At 45.5% G+C, this 27,260-nt stretch overlaps 1 protein-coding gene across 1 annotated transcript; it reads right to left on the bottom strand.

Moving 5' to 3' along the window:
- Window positions 1-797: 797 nt before the first annotated feature.
- On the bottom strand, window positions 798-26,617 carry mmp14b (matrix metallopeptidase 14b (membrane-inserted)). The gene is made up of 10 exons (XM_055883765.1): window positions 26,029-26,617; window positions 9,954-10,102; window positions 9,750-9,872; window positions 9,205-9,512; window positions 8,627-8,788; window positions 8,288-8,454; window positions 5,888-6,026; window positions 5,222-5,372; window positions 2,481-2,596; window positions 798-2,292 (listed from the first exon to the last, which is right to left on the bottom strand). Exons 1-10 carry the CDS (start codon window positions 26,125-26,127, stop codon window positions 1,913-1,915), a joined length of 1,794 nt encoding a protein of 597 aa, XP_055739740.1. The 5' UTR covers window positions 26,128-26,617; the 3' UTR covers window positions 798-1,912.
- Window positions 26,618-27,260: the final 643 nt, after the last annotated feature.

Below are 27,260 nucleotides of genomic sequence, written 5' to 3'. Positions count from 1 at the left end.
TGCACCTCGGCTGTTTGTCAAAGGCCCATTAGCTGAGAGGAAACGCCTTAGCCTGTTGCTTTGAGATTTGATTACCTGCTTTATTGGCTCATATAACACACGTATAGTGCACGCGCACGCGCACGCACACACACACACACACACACACACACACACACACACACACACACACAATAGCCAACATGTTTTTCTGCTGTGAATGCCAAACCGTTTACACAATCCTCTTCATTCCTGCTTTCACTTAATCCTTGGACGTCGCCTTTATTTTCCGACCCAGTCTCAGGCCTGCCAGTTTCCAAGCACCAATGGAGCTTTTGGGGAGCAAGAACCCTGGAGGTAAAGGAAGAGTGAGTATGGGACCAGTTGCGGTATGATAATAAGGCGGATAAGGAAGTGCTATGTGGACAGTTTGTTAAGAGGTAATTGGTGAATGCAATACCAAGGTGATAATGAGCTTCAGTTAAGATTTTGCTTGTGTATGTTTTTACAAAGTCATTTGTTAAAGTGCCTCTGAGTGTGTGTGTGAGTGTGCGTGCCTGTGACTGACCACTTAGCGCTGAACACCAAAATAAATAACAGATATAGCTAGAACTTTTCAAAACATTTTATTTGAAAGAAAAGTATAAAAGTGAAAAAGACAGGCACAATCTTATTCAAATAGTTCCGATAGTTATCATTATTATCATAAAAATTAATATAATTATTATTGTTTTAACTACTAGTAAACCCTCTCATCCCTGAAATAAAAACAGCACCATGAATTGAGAACTGTAAACAAGTGCATTGACAAAAAGGAGTCATTTCCATATCTTCAATTTATTGCATTGAGACGGAAAAACAAGCAAGTTTCAAAAATAATATCCCCATCCCATTCACTTTCCCCTAAAATGAATATAAAATTAAGGCCACTTTCAAAATGCAGTTCCCTGTCCAGCAGGACATTTAATGACAATGTACACAGACACATTCTATACATGGAGAACAACAATAACAACAGTAATAGACATAATAATAATGACAACATCCTCGATAATAATAATCATAATAATAATAATCATTAAAACACTGCAAGACATAAAGGAATATTAATGACACGGACAAATTGCTCAGCTTTCAAATTAGTGTTATATATGCTTCCAATGGACACTGTTAGTTTATCATTTCCCTTTTTTATGTTCAATACTGGCTCTCTGAAATCGACATATCAAATTGTGGTAAAGATGGACTGGGGGCACACATTATCTGCAGCACTTTTTGTGTTTCATTAAATGTTTAGTGAATAGACTTATCTGATATATACCCCCTCTCTTTAGACAGTTCATAGTTCATGTGATATAACTGAGATATAGCAGACAACGCTTAATGTGTAGAAGGCTTTGACAGAATCTAGCGTCATGTACTATCATGGAGCAGAACATTACATGACATGAAATGATGCTGATTGCATTCTTTAACGCAATAGACACTAAAATGGGCAGATGGAGGCACTGAACGTAATTATGTTCAAAGCTGAAATTCGCAAGGACACAAACACTGACGACATCCACTAAAAAAAGGACATTTAAAAAGGCTAAACAAACAGCGATGAGCTGGAGTCAACAACCACAGAGAGAACGAGAGAGAAAGGAGGGAAGAGCAGAGGGGGCAGAAATGGAAGAAAAGAGTGGGAGTGGAAGAGCAAAAGGAATCTCTTCCATGTGTAAGTTGGTAGTGGTAGGAATATTTTAGCTATAGCTAACAAGTATATCTTGCTCTGGCTAACCCTCATTCACGGTCCACAGACTTTAATTCTCTCTCTTTTTATCTCCACTAGCATTACTCTCTATTTGCTCTCTTCTCTCCCCTACAGTCCCTCTCAACTCATCAACCTCCTCTCTCTCCTCCCTTTCTCTCCTCTCCCTCTCCTCCCCTTCTACACCTTGTCCAGTAGGGAGCGTTGGCAGTACAGGAGACGGCGTGGGGTGCCATACCTGCGGAAGAACAGCAGTGCCCCCAGAGTGAGAATCACACACACCAACAGCATGAGGGGAACCACCACTGCCGCCGCACCTGCCCCTCCGCCAGATCCTCCTTCCTCCTCCACCTCGATGATGATTACTTCTGTCTCATCTCTATCCTCCTCTCTGTCTTCCCGGTCATGTCCTCCACCCCCCCTTCCTCCGTCGGTCTTGGGGTCCTCCTCTGGACAGCCCATCCAGTCTTTAAGAGCAGACTTGGGGAATCCAGGCTCAACACGAAGTTTCTGGTTGTTGAACTTCCAATACTTATTTGCTTTGTAGAAGTAGGTGTGTCCTGAGAGCCAAAAACAGTGGCGAGATAAAGATGTCAAATAAGAAATACAAACTTGGGATAACTTTATCCATTGAAAAAAAACACACAAAAAAACACCATTGGTTTTCTTTAGATTAGGACATAAAAAAAGACACACTGCACGCTTGCATGCACCCATGCACAGACACAAAAACACACGGGATGGTTACCTTGGTCTCTGCTCATGAAGCCAGCTTTAATATTGTCTGGGACGCCCTGCCACACATTGATTGGTTTGGGGTATTCAGGGTCCACAGAGCGTGAGTCCTCATTGTAACGATAGTACCTAACATGGGGAGAGACAGACATGTTTCAGTTTAACATGAGTGCATCTGCATATCTCCAAACCTCTGGTCTGTGTTGACACACACCTACAGGTCTATTGTTCATCCAAAGATGGGGCTGCTCAGCTGGTATGGTCTGAGTTATGAGATGTAAGCTAGGTGGGCCAATGAAAGACAAAGCCTCCCGGACACAGAATTATGTTATGTTTCTTTTAGCTAAGCCTCTTAATTAACTGAGTTCAGCAGGATAACCATGTGCAATGGATAGTATAATTGTAGCATTTCTGTGTTTCTCAACTCAATGTCAGAGACCTCTTACAAGGAAAGGTGGCAGTACTTATTTGGGGAATTAGCAAGCATCTTTTGGCCAAATAGCAATTCATGACAGAAATATGATGTTCCCTTTCAGTCAGTCAACTTCAGTACAACATACTATGGGGAATCGCATACTCGCGACTTCGGTTGAAGGATCCACAATCACACCTGACAATGAAATGCATGCCTCGCTGGAAGCCCCGCCTTGGTCAGGTGATAAGCGTGAGGCTCGGATTCATTCCTTCAATTATTTCGCTCTTCCCCTCAGTGTGAACAGGAACGATTCACGCAACTAAAACAAAAAATGGGAAAACGAGACTATCTGACGTTGCACCAACTAAACTGTCCCATAGCGGTAGAGCGTGCTCACCCCGTGGACGTTGGGTGGAGAAGTTCGTACTTGTTCTCACAAGTTTCCTAATCAAAAACAAATAGTTCTTCTTCAATTTGCGTAATGAGTAAGATGGATAAGAAAGCAACCAAGACGACGATGGCTAAGCCGGGGTTCGGGGTTGAGATCATGCCCCCAGGCATACGGTTATAGTATTTCTCTAAAAGATACTAGGATTACCGATGGCGACTTTCCTTTCCCAAATGCTGGTACCTCGGCTGGGACCAAGGTGCAGGAAGCAGAGAGAGACTTGGGGCTGTGGTCAGAACGGGTGGAACTAGCATCCCACAGGGAGATAGTGACATGGCTGCTTACATATATGGCCCATGTTCAGATGCTGCCTTGGTGTCTCTGGACGGCTCCAGGGATTTCGCGGGTGACAAAGAGGACTTAGTTCTGGGACAGCCAACCCCTCACGCTACGGGGGTAGCGGTGGGAAACTTAGTATCCAGCGCATCGTTCATAGAACTGTGCCGCAGGGCGCCTATACGTTTGGAGGTGAAGTGGGCGTGTTCACCCCCGCAGCAGAAGTCATGAAGGTTCGGTGGGAAGCACCACCTACCCCTTTTTCTGGATTTCATCGAAGAATTGACAACAACCTAGTCCAACCCGCATTCAGCTAAGCTGATGCTGCATGGGTGTGCCCCCTTCATGGATCTGGAAGGGCTGAAGGGGACAGGGCTGGTGCACACGCCTCAGGTGGATGGCAAGCTAGCTGGCTAACCTATCCCCATTGACTAGCTAGGTCGTGGCTATTGCAAATCCTACACTCCCTAACAAGCACTGTAGCTTTTCGGCTGCTCAGCTGGAGAAGGTGTATAGGAGAGAGGGGGTGGCTGCCCGTTCACTGTTGTCTTTTACTATGCTGCAGGTCTACCAGCCCGAGATGCTGAAGGAGCGAGGCATGGCTTTGGCCCCAGGTGAGTCCCACGCAGAGCTCCTGGATGATATCCGTGTTACGGTCTACTTCATTCTGCACGTGTCCCGGAGCACCGTTCTAGCGCCCGGGAAGAGAATGGGAGCTACTGTGGTGGCACAGTGTCATCTTTGGCTGACGTTCTCGCAGGTGCCGGAGAGGGACAGACAGATGTACCTCAATGAGCTGATTTCTCCTACAGGGTTGTTCGGTTCGGCCCTAGAGGATATGCAGGCCCGGTTCGAGGCCAAAAATAAGCAGGAAGAGTGCCAGTCTGCCTGACACAAGCGCCGCCCCACTTCCAGAGGCGAGGTAAGAGATGGTCCTGCTGGAAGGTGATAGCCCCCATGCACCTAGCTTGGGGATGGCACGAGATCGGGTCCTCACTTACCAGCCCCCCCAAAAACCTGTGGTCACAAGAGTACCACTAAGTGGCACTGCCAATTTGGGTACGTCACGGATGGACGAAGCCCTCGAACCCAGAGTCGACCGAGCTTCAGGCAAATGTTTGCAGCTAAACACATTTTTTCAACCCCATTGTTTTTGGGTTTGATGTGTGTTGTGTTTTCCACATGTGAGTTCAATAAAACATGTCCCTCCTCCACATTCAGACACAAGGTTGTCAAGAGTGGTGGAGATAAAAGAAAATATTTAAAAAATAACCTATTTCTCCAAGTCCATGAGGCCTCAGATGACGCTTTATGGGAGACTCGCTGCCTCCTCCGACTAATGGCGCTCATGCGCAGTGTCGCCCTGGGTAATGTGAACAATGATGTCGGGGTACAGGCTATAACTCATTGTACGCCCCCCACATGATTGTAGATTCTTCAACCAAATTTGCGAGAGTGCAAATGCTACATCTCGTTTCCCTTCTTCAGGGAACAGTAGTTAATGTCATAATGTTACGTTTTCAACTTGGTTTAGTGTATACATTCCCACTCCACTCAGTCATGTCATGTTGATGTATTCAAACACACAGAGACATTCAGATGTAAAGAGACTTACTTGTTTCCTCTGAAGAAGTATGTCTTGCCGGTGGGGGTGTAGAAGAGGGCGGCATCTATTTTGTCTTTGGGTAGACCACTGCCCATCTCCTTTAGAGACTTGGGATAACCATCCTCCAGAATAGACTCCTTGAAAACCCAGTGCCTGTCTCCTACACAGAGAGAGAAAGAATCTGAATGAGTGGTTTTCCTCAGTCAGAATTACAATGTCTTCTATATATCCATATATCTTCTTCATGGACACTCTTACTGACAGTTGTGGCTGCTTCACGTGATGTATTGTTGTCTCTACCTTCTTGCCTTTGCTGTTGTCTGTGCACAATAATGTTTGTACCATGTTTTATGCTTCTACCATGTTGTGCTGCTGCCGTGTTGTGTTGCGACCATGTTGTTGTCATGTGGTGTTGCTATCATGCTGTGTTGTCATGTGTTGCTGCCATGCTATTTTGATGCCCATCGTGATGTGGGTTTTGTCCTATATATGTTTTTTAAAATCCCACCCCCTGTCCCAGCAGGAGTGCTTTTGCCTTTTGGTAGGCTGTCATTGTAAATAAGAATTTGTTCTTAACTGACATGCCTAGTTAAATAAATGTTAAATAAAATAAAGGTCTATAGAATAGTATTATGCAGGGGTGGTAATAGTACTCTAGAGTAAGGACAGATTTACCCTTGAAAAATACAAAGTTCCCATCATCCCTTTCATAAGCAGCATTGATGTTTGATGGCAGGCCTCTCCAGAAATGGCCTATTGGCATTGGGTATCCGTCCAGAACTGCGTTGTTACGGACTCTCCAGAACCACTTATCCTAGAGGAGAGAGAGACATGGATAATACCTGTACAAACTAAATATACAGTACCAGTCAAAAGTTTGGAAAGGGTTTTTCTTAATTTTTTACAATGTTCTACATTGTAGAATAATAGTGAAGACATCCAAACTATGAAATAACACATGGAATCATGTAGGGTCATGTGTATCATGTGTAGGGTGCCGTCTTTCGGATGGGACGTTAAACGGGTGTCCTGACTCTTTGAGGTCATTAAAGATCCCATGGCACTTATCGTAAGAGTAGGGGTGTTAACCCCGGTGTCCTGGCTAAATTCCCAATCTGGCCCTCAAACCATCACGGTCACCTAATAATCCCCAGTTTACAATTGGCTCATTCACCCCCCTCCTCTCCCCTGTAACTCTTCCCCAGGTCGTTGCTGCAAATGAGAATGTGTTCTCAGTCAACTTACCTGGTAAAATAACGGTAAAATAAAATAAATAAATAAATGTAGTAACCAAAAAAAGTGTTGAACAAATCAAAATATATTTTATATTCTTCAAAGATGCCACCATTTGCCTTGATGACAGCTTTGCACACTCTTGGCATTCTCTCAACCAGCTTCACCTGGAATGCTTTTCCAACAGTCTTGAAGGAGTTCCCACATATGCTGAGCACTTGTTGACTGCTTTTCTTTCACTCTGGGTTCCCACTCATCCCAAACCATCTCAATTGGGTTGAGGTCGGGTGATTGTGGAGGCCATGTCATCTCATGCAGCCCTCCATCACTCTCCTTATTGGTCAAATAGCCCGTACACAGCCTGGAGGTGTGTTGGGTCATTGTCCTGTCGAAAAACAAATGATAGTCCCACTAAACGCAAACTAGATGGGATGGCGTATCGCTGCAGAATGCTGTGGTAGCCATGCTGGTTAAGTGTGCCTTGAATTCTAAATAAATCACTGACAGTGTCACCAGCAAAGCACCCCCACACCATCACACCTCCTCCTCCAAGCTTCATGGTGGGAACCACACATGCAGAGATCATCCGTTCACTTACTCTGCGTCTCACAAAGATACAGTGGTTGGAACCAAAAATCTCAAATTTGGACTCATCAGACCAAAGGACAGATTTCCATTGGTCTAATGTCCATTGCTCGTGTTTCTTGGCCCAAGCAAGTCTCTTCTTCTAATTGGAGTCCTTTAGTAGTGGTTTCTTTGCAGCAATTCGACCACGAAGGCCTGATTCACGCAGTCCCATCTAATCAGTTGATGTTGAGATGTGTCTGTTACTTGAACTCTGTGAAGCATTTATTTGGGCAGCAAATTCTGAGGCTGGTAACTCTAATGAACTTATCCTCTGCGGCAGAGGTAACTCTGGGTCTTCCTTTCTTGTGGCTGTCCTCATAAGAGCCAGTTTCATCACAGCTCTTGATGGTTTTTGCAACTGCACTTGAAGAAACTTTGAAAGTTCTTGAAATGTTCCGCATTGACTGACCTTCATGTCTTAAAGTAATGATGGAATGTCGTTTCTCTTTGACTATTTGAGCTGCTCTTGTCATAATATGTGCTTGGTCTTTTACCAAATAGGGCTATCTTCTGTATACCACCCCTACCTTGTCACAACACAACTGATTGGGTCAAACACATTAAGAAGGAAAGAAATTCCACAAAATAAATTTTAACAAGGCACACCTGTTAATTTAAATGCATTCCAGGTGACTACCTCATGACGCTGGTTGAGAGAATGTCAAGAGTGTGCAAAGCTGTCAAGGCAAAGGGTGGATATTTGAAGAATCTCAAATATAAAATATATGATGATTTGTTACACACTTTTTGGGTTACTACATGATGTTATTTCATAGTTTTGATGTCTTCACTATTATCATACAATGTATAAAATATTAAAAATAAAGAAAAATCCTGGAATGAGTAGGTGTGTCCAAACTTTTGACTGGTACTGTATATTTAGGCAATAAGGCCAGGGGGGGTGTGGTATATGAACAATATACCACGGCTAAGGGTTGTTCTTATGTACGACGCAACACGGAGTGCCTGGACACAGCCCTTAGCCGTGGTATATTGGCAATGTACCACAAACCTCCGAGGTGCCTTATTGTAATTATGAACTGCTTACCAATGTAATTAGAACAGTAAAAATAAATGTTTTGTCATACCCTTGGCATACAGTCGGATATACCCCGGCTGTCAGCCAATCATCATTCAGCGCTCGAACAACCCAGTTTATAAATATACATGCAATGACAAAGCTCATTTCAGCTATACATATCTGTAATGAAGTACCTTGAAGACAAACATTTCTCCTCGGAGGATGGCGATGGTGTCAAAGTGTCCCTCACAGATGTCAGGGCCAAAGCGAGGGTTGTATGGGGTGTGAGTGGGTTTGGGTGGGTGGTGAGGGGAGCGTGGGGTAGGTGGGGGAGGGCGGGGGCCACCACCAGATCTACCCCCTGCACGGTAGAGGGAGAGAGAAATGCATGTAATCCTCTACTACTATCAATACCTAGGCCCTTCATTTTTTGTGTGATCTGACTCAAATGAACTTTGCGCCCTAGTTATAGCCTAGATACAGTATAACAACTACCAGTAATTATAATTCATTTCCCTTTAGCCTGTGCTCACCATAAATTTGCTGTATTCCCCTGAGGTCATCTTCAGGCAGCTGGAAGTTCTCTGTCTCCATCCACTGGTAAAATGGAGCCATGATGGCGGAGGGGTCGTTGGAGTGCTCCAGTCCCAGGGCATGACCCAACTCATGTACCGACACCAGGAACACGTCATTACCTAAGACCAACAGAACTATGTCATCACCATCACATTAAATTGTCCCATTAAATTTAAGCTTGTTACAACAATGGTATGTGTGCATGTATAGCAAAAGCACTATTCAAATTGAACTGGCTGGAAACTTCTAAAGTATTGACAAGATATCCCTGTGGTAAATAGCAGGCCTCTATCTCACCATCAAAACGAAAAGAAGAAAAAACTGTATATTATGCATTTTCCCCACACAAACACGCCCTGGGGATAAGTTCAAAACACACACACGTCGGGGCCTGCTCATGATGTGTTTTTGTGGCCTGCCGCTCACAACTGCCCGGGGAGCATGGCAACTCCCAACAGATTGAACCTGACATCCCGCCAGTGAATTTCCCATCACAACATTCCTCTCCCTCTTCCAAACACTCGAGGTCACTTACCTGACAGATCACTGTTGCCGACCGTCCAAGGCTCTGCAGAGTCAAAGTGTGTGTCTCCCCCTATGCCGTTACCGGGGAAGTAGGCGTGTGCCAAGAAACCCCCCTCGCCGTCGAAGGGACTGGAGTCGCCATGGAAACCCTCACCAAAGAAGAGCATGATGTCTGCAAAGTCCTCTACCTTGTCCCGTATGTGACTGTAGGGGATCTCCCGGAAGCGTAGAGGGGTCACACTTTCCCACACCTGGAAGGCTTTCCTGATAGCCTCATGGGTCTCATACTCCCCCACCTTAGGGGTGTAGTTCTGTATACTAAGAGGGAGAGAGGGAGCCCCGTTAGAGAGAGAAGAGCACAGTTAGTGACAGAAAAATATAGAAATGGAGGGAGTAAGGAGAAGACGGGGAAAACAGTGATTATCTTTACGGCATAATAAATCACTGGGAAATTTCAGAAAATCTGGCTAGGATTAGTATGACTTTACATGACTTCACCATATGGGTTGTGGCTGTTCTTTTCATTCTTATCCTACAGTTGGAGGGATAACTTACCAGAAGGTGAGATCAGTCTTATCCCATTTCAGGCCCTGGATAGCGTAGCGCTTCTTTCTCAGGTTACTCTTCAGCTCAGTCCCGAACTTGTCTGGAACTCCACAGCGTGGCCGCTTCATTGCCCTGACAAACACAAGTCAGGGACTAGTCACACAAACCGGCCTTTGTTTACAATAACAGTTGTTTAGCGTGAGAGGCACTCACTCTACAGTTTTGGGGTCAATGGAGCCGGTGATGGTCAGGCCGTAGAACCTCTGCATGGCTGCGATGGCCGTGGTGATGGAGTGAGGGGAACGGGCAGCGTGTGTCCGCAGGTCACCTGGGGGTAGGTAGCCATACTGCTGCAGCCACACCTAAAACATGGAACAGGAAGAGGCTGTAATGTTAAAATGTCCTGAATGGTTGAAGAATGAATACACCACAGATAAGTCAGAAATACTGTATCCAGTAAAGTACATGGATTCTGCTTCTATCTTTGCATCTGTAGGATATGAATGTTGGCAAATAAGGCAGAGTAGACTTGATATACATTCCACAATGACTTAAAGAACAAATTACAGTTGAAGTCGGAGGTTTACATACACCTTAGCTAACTACATTTAAACTCAGTTTTTCACAATTCCTGACACTTAATCCTAGTAAAAATTCCCTCTCTTAGATCAGTTTGGATCACCACTTTATTTTAAGAATGTGAAATGTCAGAATAATAGTAGAGAGAAGGATTTATTGCAGCTTTTATTTCTTTCATCACAATACCAAGGTCATAAGTTTACATACACTCAATTAGTACTTGGTAGCAATGCCTTTAAATTGTTTAACTTGGGTCAAACGTTTTGGGCAGCCTTCCACAAGCTTCCCACAATAAGTTGGGTGAATTATGGCCCATTCCTCCTGACAGAGCTGGTGTAACTGAGTCAGGTTTGTAGGCCTCCTTGCTTGCACACGCTTTTTCAGTTCTGCCCACAAATTTTCTATAGGATTGAGGTCAGGGCTTTGTGATGGCCACTCCAATACCTTGACTTTGTTGTCCTTAAGCCATTTTGCCACAACTTTGGAAGTATGCTTGGGGTCATTGTTCATTTGGAAGACCCATTTGCGACCAAGCTTTAACTTCCTGACTTCCTGATGTCTTGAGATGTTGCTTCAATATATCCACATACTTTTCCTCCCTCATGATGCCATCGATTTTGTGAAGGGCACCAGTCCCTCCTACAGCAAAGCACCCCCACAACATGATGCTGCCACCCCTGTGCTTCACGGTTGGGATGGTGATCTTCAGCTTGCAAGCCTCCCCCTTTTTCCTCCAAACATAACGATGGTCATTATGGCCAAACATTTCTATTTTTTTTTCATCAGACTAGAGGACATTTCTCTAAAAAGTACGATCTTTGTCCCCATGTGCAGTTGAAAACCGTAGTCTGGCTTTTTTATGGCGGTTTTGGAGCAGTGGCTTCTTCCTTGCTGAGCGGCCTTTCAGGTTATGTCGATATAGGACTCGTTTTACTGTGGATATAGATGCTTTTGTACCTGTTTCCTCCAGCATCTTCACAAGGTTTTTTGCTGTTGTTCTGGGATTGATTTGCACTTTTCGCACCAAAGTACGTTCATCTCTAGGAGACAGAATGCGTCTCCTTCCTGAGTGGTATGATGGCTGCGTGGTCCCATGGTGTTTATACTTGCGTACTATTGTTTGTACAGATGAAGGTGGTACCTTCAGGCGTTTTTGAAATTGCTCCCAAGGATGAACCAGACTTGTGGAGGTCTACCATTTTTTTCTGAGTGCTTGGCTGATTTCTTTTGATTTCCCCATGATGTCAAGCAAAGAGGCACTGAGTTTGAAGTTAGACCTTGAAATACATCCACAGGTACACCTCCAATAGACTCCAATAATGTCAGTCCTTGACAATCTTTTTGGCCTACCTGTGACATCGGGTGGTGTAGGTGTCCTGGAGGGCAGGTAGTTTGCCCCCGGTGATGTGTTGTGCAGACCTCACTACCCTCTGGAGAACTTTCCACATTCTCCACTACTGTCCCGTTGATGTGGATAGGGGGGGTGCTCCCTCTGCTGTTTACTGAAGTCCACGATCATCTCCTTTGTTTTGTTGTGTCATGCACAAAGTAGATGTCCTAACCGACTTGCCAAAACTTCAGTTTGTTAACAAGAAATTTGTGGAGTGGTTGTTAAACGAGTTTTAATGACTCAAACCTAAGTGTATGTAAACTTCCCGACTTCAACTGTATCTTCCAATTTATGTTTTCATATGTTTTGGCCTGCGTGAGAAGCACAAGGTCCACAGACAGGCAATGGCAATTCCAATGAGTAACTATAAAAGTATTCAAACATAAACAGTACTCTTCAGTGGCTGTGTCCAGACGGATGAAACTAAGGCCAATTTGACCGAAACTGACACACTGAAACCAAACCAGGACAAAATGGCACCATACAAAGACAGCTCAGATTTCACTCAAGCCCTTGTAGGGAAAAGCCCAAATCTTGGTAGACAAAACTTAACAGTGAAACTAAAAACCTTCTGTAGGTAAAAGATTAACCTACATCACTATAGATCTAGACTGGCCTCGCTTTCCAGGCTTCTCCTTGTGAGATTACAGTGTCTGGGGCTACACTAGAGAAGGGGCCGGATGATTACAGTATATATTTGACATTGCATTTCCCTGGAAGCTCATCAAACTCTGGTGCCTCCCTCTCTTTATCTGTGGCAGAACCATTGACTGGGTTCCAAACCTCTCCCATACATTTTCAGCTCTGCCCTTTCTATCCCCCACCCCCAAAACAGGAGTTGGAAACAACATTGTGGCTAATGTGAGGTAGGTAAACCTGAGACCCAGCTATCTGATATCCTCTACTGAACACACCCTGACTTGAACATTGTCAATAAGCTAGCAATAAGTTAGCACACACCCAGGAAGTGTTTTTCACAACTTTAAAATATGGATTGTTTGGCTGCATGTTTGACCTTCAACTATTCAGCTCTTTTGTTGCATTAACATTGTCAGTGTATTGTGAAACAGCACAGTCAGTCATTTTACTGAGAATTTCTCTGTGATCCCATACAAACCAAAATCAAACCCCCTCCCCCACATTCCCGTCTCCCTGTCGTCTTCTCTCCACACTCCTCCTCCCACTCTCCCTCTCTTTTATCTTACGGAAAACCCAGAGGCCTGAGGGTAAATAATTGTGAACAACCACACCCAGTGCACAGTCAGTACATCGTTAGTGTACAGTAACTGCCTGGTAGGTTATTGTACATGTTCCAGGAGCACAATGAATATATGAACAAAAACAACACTTTTAATTAACTAGTAATTATGTAATTTCAGCATTTTCTTTGTATCAAACTGTACTCCAGTTATATGTCAGCAGTTGCATTATACTTTGTGTGTGGGTGGGGGGAACTCACTGTATTACAGTATTGTAAATCCGTATGAAGGAGTGAGGTGGAGAGAGGTAGATGAGCATCATGAAAGAGACGGGGATGGCGAAGTGTGTAATTAATGGGTTACGATGGTTTAAATATAATGGAGGTGGGAGGACATGTCTAGAGGAAGAGTTTGTTTCAGGACAAGTTTCAATTCTATGCATGGTATAAGGCCACAGCAGCTCTTTCTCAGGCCACTATACCTTTTGTTCGTCTTTTATCTGGGTCTTTCATAGTGTATGTTGTTAGACTGTATTTAAAATGGATGTACGTGCAAAAGAGACATTCAGTAACACTGAACACTTCTTTCAACCATAAGCCTAGTGAGTCCCACTCCTCCCATATATGGTCCCATTGGTGGGTCCATAAAAAACGTCTTTAAGTGTTATTCACTGTACGTGTACGCAACTTCTGACTGTAACAGTTTTGATCACCGAAGCCTAAAAGAGTGGGCAGTTATAGTGGTCCCTTTATTTACTTTAGTTGAGTGAGTCAGACCTAGTATTTAGACTTTTACGTGAACAAAGTAACAAACTAATAGGCCTACACATTTTAGAGGTAAGGATGTTCCCTGGCCTTAAAAATGAGAGTTCAAAGGATATGTGTGTGTGTGTTTGTGTGTGTGTGTGTGTGTGTGTGTGTGTGTGCGTGTGCGTGTGCACTCACGCCCCTGCATAGAAATAGAGAAAGATGACTGAATTACATTTCAAAGAAGAAGAAAAAACGAAGTCAGTTGTTCCGTTTGCTCTGGGCCAATGGAAATAAAACTCTGGTCGACAGTGAAGGCGCCTTACAGGGAATATGTCTCAGTGCTCCAGATCACTGATCAACTTAGTGTGCCCCAATGACTACACACAAACATAACAACTGATCATGAGAAAGAAGGCTCATAGCTCATAGCTATATACACAATATACAGGCACAATGCTCTGGCCCATACAAGACACTTGGTTTAGGAGCTACAGAACACACTACTACAAATCAGAACACACACACAAACAAACACACACACACACACAAACACACATCATCAGAGTCATTAATCATAAATGTGTGTTTCTGGGTGGTGTTGCAACATTATGTGGATGTTATTGATAAACCTCCCTGACCTCTGACTTTTCTCTACCTAAGTGTGTATGGAATTGCCAGCGGCTGTCTAAGCAAACAGTCCTCTAGCTCGCCAACGTCAACAAGATTGAGCAACAGATGAAGTAAAATCTGAAAAACATCACACTGTTGCCAAAGTCCTTTCAGCATTAGCCAATCTATTTGCATATCTGTACTTCGTCATAACAGAGAATGCTCTGCTCAAATTCAAAAACAAGAAAATGGAGGAGATGGTCAAAGTTTAATATCCTTCAATATCGTATCATTAATAACAATTGGGGCCAGAGTTTTTTTAATGAATAGATGACTTGACCTATCATAAGATTATAACTAAGATCCTGAGTATTTCCTGTTCAGGTCATATGGTCAGGAAACTTTCCTGGTCACTGGGATGTAGGCTGGTGGCCATGTTTGTACCCAGCAGTCCTGCTTGCGGAAGTGTACTATTCATTTGTGACCTATGATTAACATCCTGTCCCACTGGGTATGGCATAATTGCACCATTCATAAACCTAAACTGTTGTGTTCCCAAATTGCATTATCACAATTACTTATTTTCTCTTCCTTCTTGTGGGGTATGACCTCCTTCCCTCTAATTCTCTCTCTCCTTCCTGTTGTATTCCGTCATTTCCCACTCATTCACATTTCCATCAGACTGGTTCCCTCTTCGTACTGGCTGACCCTCCGCCTTCCTCCCCTTTCCTGTGTCATTCGCTTTGTCTATTGTCATTGTCAGTATAAAAATGTATGCACTCACTACTGTAAGTCACTCTGGATAAGAGTGTCTGCTAAATGACGTAAATGTAAACGTAAATGTCAGGCTGCAGGCGTATTGCCGCAGTGAGACCAATACAAGGTGTTTTCAAGCAAAGAGGAAATCCTCTGCCCACTTTCTCGCTTTCCCTGAGGCCACAATATATGACACACCTACCTTCCATGCTCTGACTGGTACTGTGGTCTTCAAACAGCTGCATTGAGCCCAGTCTAATTGTCTATTACACAGACCTGCAGATCTTGATTTACTGTTCATTTAGGGTTTATCTCTCTCTCAATACTAGTGAGCGTTCTGGTGCAAAGATTATGGCCAAACGTCGCTCAAATTACCGGTAATATTATATTTTGGTTTGTTGGAGAGTTACCCCAAATGTAGAACAGAAACAGTGAAAAGATGTCAATTGGAACTGAGTTATAGCATTCCAAAGGTCTGATGGCACTGGCGCACAAATAACATATGGCCCATATCCGTGGACATTTTAGGTCATACCGGTAGGCTATATACCAGACTAGCTTAATTGCCAATTTCTCAGCCTCTGTGTATCACAGAAACACTTAAAATGAATAGCACACACATGTTTATAATAAAGTGGCTATGGGCGATATTTATAAAAAATATCTGTCCAAACATTAAAAAAACTTATATTTTGAAACATCAATTTTGACTATAAATGTGCGGCCAGCTCTAGTATGAGTCTTGGTGGTTACAAACTTCTAACATTTAAGAATGATGGAGGCCACTGTGTTCTTGGGGACCTACACATTCAGAAATGTTTTGGTACCGTTAACCATTTCTGTATGGACCTCACTTTTTGCACGGGGGCATTGTCATACTGAAAAAGGAAAGGGCATTCCCCAAACTTTTGCCACAAAGTTGGAAGCACAGAATCATCTAGAATGTCATTGTATGCTGTAGGAGTAAGATTTCCCTTCACTGGAAATAAGTGGCTTGGCCCTGTTGGAATCGGCTAATAGCCTGAACCATGAAAACAGCCCCAGACCAATATTCCTCCTCCACCAAACTTTACAGTTGGCACTATGCATTCGGGCAGGTAGTGTTTTCCTGGCATCCACCAAACCCATATTCATCCGTTGTACTGTCAGACGGTGAAGCGTGATTCATCACTCCAGAGAACCCGTTTCCACTGCTCCAGAGTCCAATGGCGACAAGCTTTACACCACTCCAGCTGACGCTTGGCATTGCGCATGGTGATTTCACGAAGCTCCCGACGAACAGTTCTTGTGCTGACGTTGCTTCCAGAAGCAGTTTGGAAAGGTGGCATCCTATGACGGTGCCACATTGAAAGTCACTAAGCTCTTCAGTAAGGCCATTCAGTTTTGTGACAAGGTAGGCGTGGTATACAGAAGATAGCCCTATTTGGTAAAAGACCAAGTCCATATTGTGTCAAGAACAGCTCAAATAAGCAAAGAGAAACAACAGTCCATCGTTACTTTAAGACATGAAGGTCAGTCAATGCGGAACATTTCAAGAACTTTTAAAGTTTCTTCAAGTGCAGTTGCAAAAACCATCAAGCGCTATGATGAAACTGGCTCTCATGAGGACCGCCAAAGGAAAGGAAGACCCAGAGTTACCTCTGCTGCAGAGGATAAGTTCATTAGAGTTACCAGCCTCAGAAATTGCAGCCCAAATAAATGCTTCACAAGTTCAAGTAACAGACACATCTCAATATTAACTGTTCAGGCCTTCATGGTCGAATTGCTGCAAAGAAACCACTACTAAAGGACACCAATAATAAGAAGAGACTTGCTTGGGCCAAGAAACATGAGCAATGGACATTAGACAGGTGGAAATCTGTCCTTTGGTCTGAAGAGTTCAAATTTGCGATTTTTGTTTCCAACCGCCGTGTCTTTGTGAGACGCAGAGTAGGTGAACGGATGATCTCCGCATGTGTGGTTCCCACCATGAAGCATGGAGGAGGAGATGGGATAGTGTGGGGGTGCTTTGCTGGTGACACTGTCTGTGATTTATTTAGAATTCAAGGCACACTTATCCAGCATGGCTACCATAGCATTCTGCAGTGACACGCCATCCCATCTGGTATGTGCTTAGTGGGACTATCATTTGTTTTTCAACAGGACAATGACTCACATCACACCTCCAGGCTGTGTAAGGGCTCTTTGACCAAGAAGGAGAGTGATGGAGTGCTGCATCAGATGACATGGCCTCCACAATCATCCGACCTCAACCCAATTGAGATGGTTTGGGATGAGTTGGACCGCAGAGTGAAGGAAAATCAGCCAACATGTGCTCAGCATATGTGGGAACTCCTTCAAGACTGTTGGAAAAGCATTCATCATGAAGCTGTTTGAGAGAAGGCCAAGAGTGTGCAAAGCTGTCATCAAGGCAAATGGTGGCTACTTTGAAGAGTCTAAAATTACTACTACATGATTTCATGTGTTATTATATAGTTTTGTTGTCTTCACTATTATTCTTCAATGTAGAAAATAGTAAAACAAAGAAAAATCCTCAAATGAGTAGGTGTGTCCAAACTTTTGACTGGTACTGTATAGTGTATATGCTTATTTTGCGGAATGTAAACCATTTGACTGTTACAAAAATAAGTGTTAATGGTCGACAGACATTGTCTCCGCAATCATTACCAATTTGGCACTTTAAAGCTAAAAATATTGTATGTTATTTGAACTTTTACGGTTAACAGTAGGGCCTATTGCTTTATATCATGTAAGAGCATCGCAATGCATAGTTTCAGAGGATACTGCCCCTCTAACTATTCAAACATGGATTGCTGTGTTCAAATGGGCAGCAGGTGGCTTATCGATTAGAGCGTTGTGCTAGTAATCTGAAAGGTTGCAAGTTCAATTCCGGGAGGTGAAAAATATGTCCATGTGCCCTTGAGCAAGGCACATAACCCCAATCGCTCCAGGGTAACCGTTAACTCTGATGAATCTGGCAATAAGCCAACAATCCATGTTATTTCTCTTCGAGTGACCTCCCAAGAGTTGTGTGCGGCGCCTTGCACGCTCAGGTCCCATGCCAGCATGAGCAACAGCAGTCAGCCATTCCCTCTATCCAGTGCCATTTCTCGACCACGACACCCGCAAAGTAAAGAAACGCCTGGGTAGTAAAGGCCCGGATTAAAAAATATATATCATTGTTTAAAGAGCCATTTTCATTGATGAAAGCTGCGCATTCTTTACTTGCTTCTAAAGTAAAAAACTGATTTATCTGTCTAAATGGCAAACTTGTTGACTGACATGATTGTTCCGCGGAGTGGAACAGGGAAACCCAAGACCAGACACAGATGAGAAGACAGGAATGCTATTTATTGAAACACAGACTTTTTTAATGTTTCACTATATGTATTTTTCTGAAATTCACTGAGGAGGATGGTCCTCCCCTTTCTCCTCTGAGGAGCCTGCACTGGTCTCTTAGTACATTTAACAAGCTAACTAGCCAGCTAACTAGCGATTAGCATTAGCGGCTAACAACATTTATTTTAGTCACAACTTGCTAAGAAAAGACAAACTAGCAGAGAGTAATATAGGTCTAATAGAGTAATTGTAGAACACTTGTGGGAATCAGAATTGTTTTCACCAACATCTTGTTGCATCTACCTGACCATGCAGACTGCAGTGAACAGCAAGAAAGTGTTTGTAACTCAGAGCAACTGCTCTCACCTTGAGTGACAGGGAGCAGGGATTGGTGTGGGAAGCGACATGCAGAAGGAGGGAGAAAGACGACACAACTAGGAAACGGAGAAAACTATAAAAACTGACATTACACCCTCCTGAGTTGCGTATCACATTTAACAAACCAGAAATGTCAATACGGTTAACGTAAAGTAAAAACCCAAAGTGGTCCATGTATCAATACCGATATATAGTAAAATATATCACCCAGCCCAAGGCGAGAGAAAAAATACAATTTAACAGCTAATTTCACGCAATTCTACAAATTATGCCAGGTGGAGAGGGGTGGAGAGAAAGGTTTGCGGTTTTTAATATGATATATGAGTGACAATGACTAACAAAATCAATGGGGCCCACCCCTGTCGGTAATTCGACCATGATTACTACAAGTTTAGATAGCTGGCCGCTAGACTAATTTACCATTCTGAAACATTTCAGCTGACATGGGCTAATTGAGTGACTGTCAGTGACTAATATAACAAGAGAAAAACAGCTGATGCACAATCACATTTCAAAATTACACCTTGTGTATTCTACTATTGTCACGACTTCCGCCGAAGTTGTTCCCTCTCCTTGTTCGGGTGGTGTTCGGCGGTCGACGTCACCAACATTCTAGCCATTGCTGATCCTTTTTTCGTTTTCCATTGGTTTTGTCTTGTCTTCCATCACACCTGGTTCCAATCCTATCAATTACATGTTGTGTATTTAACCCTCTGTTTCCCCTCATGTTCTTGTCGCTGATTGTTTATTGTAAGTGTATGTGTACATCTGCACTGGTGTGCGTCGGGTTATGTTACCCATTGATTTTTATTGTTATGTTTTCCTGTGTTTTTTTGTGTGAATAAACTGCACCGTTGGAAACACAGTTATTTCTCTCCTGCGTATGACTTCTCTGCCGCCAGTTAAACACCTTTACAGAATCTCCGACCTAACTATGGAGTCAGCAGGAAACGGTACCCCGGTCATAGGAGTGGAGGAGCGCGTCCAGGAGCTTGCAGCAATACTACACCATCTTGGCACCACCATGGACCACGTTGTCCAGACCATGGACCGCTGGAAGAGACAGGGAGTTCTTCCAGCGCCTCCACCAACACAACCGGCGTCTCCCCTGAGCGCCCCTTTCCCGCCTGAACCCAGTGGGATTCGTCTCTCCTTGTCCCAGGAGTACGACGGGAGGGATGCGAACTGCCAGGGGTTCCTGTTATAATTAGACCTCTACCTGGCCACCGTCCACCCGGCTCCATCGTGTCGTGAGAGGGTGTCTGCCCTCGTCTCGTGCCTCACCGGGAAAACCCTGGAGTGGGCCAACGCTGTGTGGAGAGAGGGAGATGGGGCGTTGGACCAGTTTGAGGAGTTCACCCGCCGTTTCCGGGCAGTCTTTGACCACCCGCCCGAGGGTAGAGGGGTGGGTGAACGCCTCTACCATCCGAGGCAGGAGACGAGGCACGTCCAGGAGTTCGCCCTGGAGTTTAGGACCCTGCCTGCCGGCGCGGGATGGAACAACAGGGCCTTGATTGACAATTACTGCTGCAGTCTGCGCGAGGACGTCCATCGGGAGCTGGCCTGCAGAGACACCACCCTCACATTCGACCAGCTGGTGGACCTGTCCATCCGTCTGGACAACCTGCTGGCTACTCGCAGACGTTTAGATCGGGGTCTGGTGGTTCCATCCTCCCAAACCCCCTCTCCGATAACCATGGAGCTGGGAGGGACGGTGCGCAGGGAGACCGGAGGGGGTTCCCGCTCGTGCACCATCTGTAGCCGCAGAGGTCACACTGCCGGTTGGTGCCGGGTTGGTTCCTCTGGGAATCGAGGCAGGGCGCTCTGGCGTCACCCCAGGTGAGCCGGCACCATTCTCAACCAGAGCCCTCTGTTGCACATATGTTTGTGTCTGTCCCTTTTCCTGAGTATTCCCTTCATTTCCAGCATAAGGCGCTCGTAGATTCAGGCGCGGCTGGGAATTTCATTGATAGAGCGTTAGCTCATAGTTTAGGGACCCCCATTGTTCCCGTGGATGTGCCCTCCCCCGTTCACGCCTTATATAGTCGACCATTAGGGTCAGGGTTAATTAGGGAGGTCACTGCTCCTTTGGGCATGGTGACGCAGGGGGGTCACACGGAGAGAAAAGGTATTTTCCTTATTGACTCTCCTGCGTTTCCCGTGGTGCTGTGCCTACCCCGATTAGCTTGTCTTAACCCTACTGTTTCTTGGCCACAGAGGGCTCTCACGGGGTGGTCTCGAGAGTGCTCAGGTAGGTGTTTAGGGGTTTCCATTGGTGCTACTACGGTGGAGAGTTCAGACCAGGTCTCCACCGTGCGCATTCCCCCTGAATATGCCGATTTGGCATATTCAGACCAGGACTCAATTACCACCTCATCGACGGGGCGATTGTGTGATAGATCTCCTGGTAGACGCTGCACTTTCCAGGAGTCACGTGTATCCCCTCTCACAGGTGGAGACGGAGGCTATGGAAACATATGTCTCTGAATCCCTGCGTCAGGGGTACATTCAGTCCTCCACTTCACCAGCCTCCTCGAGTTTATTTTTTGTGAAGAAAAAGGAGGGAGGTCTGCGCCCGTGTATTGACTATCGGGGTCTGAATCAGATCACTGTTAGGTATAGTTACCCGCTACCGCTCATAGGCACAGCAATAGAGTCAATGCACGGGGCGCGCTTCTTCACTAAACTAGATCTCAGGAGCGCTTACAACCTGGTGCGTATCTGAGAGGGAGACGAGTGGAAGACGGCTTTTAGTACCACCTCGGGTCACTATGAGTACCTTGTCATGCCGTACGGGTTGATGAATGCGCCATCAGTCTTCCAAGCCTTTGTAGATGAGATTTTCAGGGACCTACACGGGCAGGGTGTGGTGGTGTATATTGATGACATTTTGATATACTCCGCTACACGCGCCGAGTATGTGTCCCTGGTGCGCAAAGTGCTTGGTTGCCTGTTGGAGCATGACCTGTATGTCAAAGCTGAGAAAGGGTATCGCATTTCCACCTCAGGGGTGGAGATGGAGAGTGACCGCATTGCAGCCTTGCGTAATTGGCCGACTCCCACCACGGTAAAGGAGGTGCAGCGGTTCTTAGGGTTTGCCAACTACTACCGGAGGTTTATCCGGGGTTTTGGTCAGGTAGCGGCTCCCATTACCTCACTGCTGAAGGGGTGCCCGGTGCGCTTGCAGTGGACAGCTGAGGCGGACAGGGCTTTTAGTCACCTGAGGGCTCTGTTTACCTCGGCTCCCGTGCTGGCCCATCCGGATCCCTCTTTGGCGTTCATAGTGGAGGTGGACGCGTCCAAGGCTGGGATAGGAGCTGTGCTCTCACAGCGCTCGGGTACGCCACCGAAGCTCCGCCCCTTGTGCCTTCTTCTCGAAGAAGCTCAGCCCGGCGGAGCGGAACTATGACGTGGGGGACCAGGAGCTGTTGGCTGTCGTAAATGCCTTGAAGGCGTGGAAACACTGGCTTGAGGGGGCTAGACACCCTTTTCTCATCTGGTCTGACCACCGTAATCTGGAGTACATCCGGGCAGCGAGGAGACTGAACCCTCGCCAGGCAAGGTGGGCCATGTTTTTCACCCGTTTTGTGTTTACTCTGTCCTACAGACCAGGCTCCCAGAATGTGAAGGCAGACGCATTGTCCCGGCTGTATGACACAGAGGAGTGGCCCATGGATCCCACTGCCATACGCCCCGCCTCCTGCCTGGTGGCGCCGGTAGTGTGGGAGCTGGACACGGACATTGAGCAAGCGTTACGTGCAGAGCCCGCTCCCGTCAAGTGTACCGCTGGGCGTCTGTACGTCCCGTCTGCTGTTCGTGACCGGTTGATCGATTGGGCCCACCCGTCACCCTCCTCTGGTCATCCTGGGATCGGTCGGACAGTGTGCTGTTTGAGCGGGAGGTACTGGTGGCCTACCTTGGCTAAGGACGTGAAGGTTTATGTTTCCTCCTGCTCGGTGTGCGCCCAGTGTAAGGCTCCTAGGCACCTGCCCAGAGGTAAGTTACACCCCTTACCCGTTCCACAGCGGCCTTGGTCGCACCTGTCGGTGGATTTTCTAACTGATCTTCCACTTTCACAGGGTAACACTGCGATCCTGGTCGTTGTGGATCGTTTCTCTAAGTCCTGTCGTCTTCTTCCTCTGCCCGGTCTCCCTACGGCCCTACAGACTGCGAAAGCCCTGTTTACACATGTCTTCCAGCACTACGGGGTGCCTGAGGATATAGTGTCTGATCGGGGTCCCCAGTTCACGTCTAGGGTCTGGAAGGCGTTCATGGAGCATCTGGGGATACAGCCTTACTTTAGGTTTTCATCCCGAGAGTAATGGGCAGGTGGAGAGAGTGAACCAGGATGTGGGTAGGTTTCTGTGGTCCTATTGCCAGGATCAGCCGGGGGAGTGGGCGGCGTACGTGCCATGGGCCGAGATGGCACAGAACTCACTCCTACACTAACCTCTCTCCCTTCCAGTGCGTACTGGGGTACCAGCCGGTTCTGGCACCTTGGCATCAGGGTCAGACCGAGGTTCCTGTGGTGGACGACTGGTTCAGGCTCGTGGAGGAGACATGGGAAGCCGTCCGTGTCTCCCTTCAGCAGGCCGTGACGCGCCAAAAGAAGAACGCAGATCGCCATCGCAGTGAGACCCCGGTGTTCGCACCGGGGGACCGGGTCTGGCTCTTGACCCGAAACGTGCCCCTCCGCCTGCCCTGCCGGAAGCTGGGCCCGCAGTTTGTGGGGCCATTTAAAGTCCTGAGGAGAGTGAACAAGGTTTTCTATAAGTTACAGCTTCCCCCCGATTACCGTATTAACCCCTCGTTCCATGTGTCTCTCCTCAGGCCGGTGGTGTCTGGCCCGCTCCAGGAGTCTGAGGTGCGGGAGGTTCCTCCACACCCCTCTGGACATCCGGGGGCCCCGGCGTACTCCGTTCGCTCCATACTGGATTCGAGGCGTCGGGCGAGGGCCTTCAGTATCTCGTGAAGTGGGTGGGGTACGGTCCGGAGGAGAGGTGCTGGGTTCCGGTCGAGGACGTGTTGGACCCTTCTATGCTGCAGGAGTTCCACCGTCTTCGTGCGGATCACCCTGCGCCTCGACCTCCGGGTCGTCCCAGAGGCCGGTGTCGACGTGCTGCTGGAGCCGCATGTCAAGGGGGGGTACTGTCACGACTTCCGCCGAAGTCGGTCCCTCTCCTTGTTCGGGCGGCTATCGGCGGTCGACGTTACCGACCTTCTAGCCATCGCCGATCCACTTTTCATTTTCCATTGGTTTTGTCTTTTCTTCCATCACACCTGGTTCCAATTCCATGAATTACATGTTGTGTATTTAACCCTCTGTTCCTCCCCATGTCCTTGTCCGCAATTGTTTGTTGTCAGTGCTTGTGCACGTTATGTTCTGGTGTGCGTTGGGTTTTGTACCCATTTATTGTATTGTTCTGTATCCGGTGGGTTTTTATTATTAAACTGAGCTGTTGGAAACACAGTTTCGCTCTCCTGCGTCTGACTTCTCTACTGCCAGTACGCTCCCCTGACACTGAGTTCCAAAATATTTTCGATTTGCTTTATTTGGAAATTGTTCCGCGTGCCTACAATAGTCTGTTTCCCATCCCTAATGTAGATAAATTATTCTTTCCATTTGCACAGCTGGAATTGCAATTCAGGCCCCTACAGTATGCTCAGATTACAGTTCATGCGCCAGCAGTCAGATTAAAAACATCACAAGGACATTTGACATCTACAGTGATCTAGTCAGAGCTTCATGTGACATGATTTAGCTAACTGTTTTCATAAATGATCTAGCTAGCCGACTGTCTTTTCCTAAATGATATATGTCTGTCAGTAGGAGTATGGGGTGCGTGGGGGTTTAACATGATGGTGACTTCCTGTAATCGAAACAAAGGAACTTCATATCTCTCTGACTAGGGATACTGACTGCTGGTGAGTCCTCCTCCACTGCTGACCATCAGACTATCATCTCTTCAGACACAGCCCTTCTCTCTGTAAAACTCCCTTCCCCCAGTTCAACCCTAACTCAGGACAGATGTCAACAATTATATTTCCGCATGTCTTTGAAGTTGGGTCCTACCCGCAACTCCAAATCCCCTATCCTTTCAGAAAGTGCCTCTGTACCTGACCACAATACAGAGACCATGGTATTTCTCCCCATTTGCCTTCTTCTTCTCTTTTTCTTTGATTTTGCCTCCTCAGCATTTCTAAATGTTGTCATGTGAGCCATCATCATTGTGGTCTGCGTCCTTTAGCTGAGGTCAGATCCATCCCACATCCCCCCCGTTCTACTGACAGTCTGACATCCCAGACCTGGGAAATTATTTCTTTGCTTTTGGGGTACAACTTTTTAACCCTAAAAGCGCCAACAAGGGTACATTTCTCACCCCATAAGGTCGATGTATGTACCCTGAAAAGATATAGGCATGAAGCCACCCCAGATTTGGACCCTGGGGAACATGGCAGCCACTATAACTCAAAAATAACTCTTAAATGTAAATACATATTTAGCTTCCAGTCAATGTCTCGATACCAAGTGGAGAGTGTGATGCTTCAGATACACTTGGAACTGAGTTGGTAGACTATAGCGTTCCAAAAGTCTGATCGCATATCGCCCATATAGGTTTGACATCTTAGGTCATACCGTTAGGCTATAAAAGTTAAATAATACAAATAGAAAAATATCAGATTAGCTCAATTTCCAATTTTTTCAGCTCTGGGTATGACAGAAACACAACACTTTAAATGAATAATACACAAATGTTTATAACAATTGGCTATGGGTGAAATTGATCAAAATATCTGTTCAACACGTCTATTTTGAATCATCAATTTTGACTATAAATGTGTGAACAGTTTAAAATATATGCTTATTTTGCAGATTTTAAATCAGATGTTAAACCAAATGAGAAGTCTTACTGCTTGACAGACAGTGTCTCTCTCTGCAATCATTACCAATTTGGGATAAGAATAAGTTATTTGCGCTTTTAAGGTTAACAGTAGGGCCCATTGCTATGTAACAGGTTAAAACATCACGATGCATATATTCTTTTTTTACATAGTTTAAGATAGGATATTGCCAAGTGGTTAGCCTATCGTTGTGCCAGTAATCTGAAATGCTGCGGGTTCGATTCCGGGAGCCGACAGGGTGAAAAATATGTCGCTGTGCCCTTGAGCAAGGCACATAACCCCAATCGCTCCAGGGTAACCGTTAACTCTGATGAATCTGGCAACAAACTATCAATCCGTTATTTACTTTCGAGTGACCTCCCAAGAGCAGGCTATTACTCACTCACCTCTGGTTTTTGATACTGTGGCGCCGCTCCTTGCACACTCAGGTCCAATGCCAACACGAGCAACAGCAATTGGGCAAATGCCTCTACCCGGAATGCCATTCCTCGACCACGACACAGGCAAAAAACTACCAAATAGGCCCTGTTTTCCCTGTATAACTTTTCTTTGATTCTTGAAGTAGCTACACCGGTAGGAAGAGCGCTTCCAAATGCAGAATTATGGATCAAAAATACAATTGTTTAAACAGCAATTTGCGCTGATGAAAGCCGGACATTCTTTACTTGTTTTAAAATCAAAACCAGATGTATTTGTAAACATAAACTGAGGAGTAACTTGATTAAAGAGCTGCGAGAGGTTGCTTCAATAATTTGGCATCCAACGTTTCAAAAGCTCACATTCCACAATAATTATAAACGACGACCTTGTTCCTCTTTGTCGCAGTCTCAGCGTTTTAGGCCTATACATTTATTTTCAGCTTATGCCCTAAATGTTCCTTGTGTCGGGATGGTCGGGATGTTTTGATTCTTCTTTCTTCACCCCCTCTCTCTCTGCCACACAGCAACTGCTGGTTTGACAGTCCCGCGAGGCCTTTGCTAGAAAATAGTAATACCTCCCCCTTCAACATTGGCCCTTCCCTTCTGCTTTTGCATGAAGGGGTATGGTCAACTTTTTAGCTCATGACCTTGGCAGAGATGTATGGCTGTCTTCTGCTAGGGAAAATGGTGCCCAGTCAGCCTCTGTAAGCCTACCTCTGAGTAATTGCTTTATAAAGGAGTTATTACGAGTTAGTAAGCTTATCACCAACACTGTCTACAGTCACACATCAGGTCATTCCATAAAAGTATCAATACATGAGATAAATGTTTATGTATTTCAAGTATTATGCAAATAGGTATAGCGATGAATAAGACTCTCACATTTTTTCTGAAATGTTCATCGGTAGCCTAGTCTGGGGACATGCTCAAATGTTCTGTGATAGAAGACCGTTTCTCCCAGATAAATGACACAGTTATCATCAGGCAGGCATATGCAATGGTAGGTAGTATGGGCCGTTGATATTTGTTAATGAAAGAGGGTAAAGGGGTCACCTCAGCCTCATTGGGGTCGAAACAACCAGATGCATCCGCGTTTCAGGAGAAATGGAAAGAGAGCCTGCAACAAGATTTCCACTTTTGGATGTTAAAAAGATTCTCCAGTAATGTTATATACTTATTAGCTAGTAGTTCTGAATGTA

Source organism: Salvelinus fontinalis, chromosome 26, assembly GCF_029448725.1.
Source record: "Salvelinus fontinalis isolate EN_2023a chromosome 26, ASM2944872v1, whole genome shotgun sequence".
Lineage (NCBI taxonomy): Eukaryota > Metazoa > Chordata > Actinopteri > Salmoniformes > Salmonidae > Salvelinus > Salvelinus fontinalis.
Note: the sequence above shows the minus strand (reverse complement) of the source record. Positions and strands in the feature narration are given on the sequence as shown.

Excerpts from the sequence above, each read along its gene's own strand:
- mmp14b (XM_055883765.1), bottom strand. The coding sequence starts at position 26,127 with ATGGCATTCCGGGTAGAGGCATTTGCCCAATTGCTGTTGCTCGTGTTG. Across the intron at positions 9,873-9,953 it reads ATTGACCCCAAAACTGTAGA|GGCAATGAAGCGGCCACGCT; the intron begins GTGAGTGCCTCT and ends TGTGTTTGTCAG. Across the intron at positions 2,293-2,480 it reads CTTCATGAGCAGAGACCAAG|GACACACCTACTTCTACAAA; the intron begins GTAACCATCCCG and ends TTTGGCTCTCAG.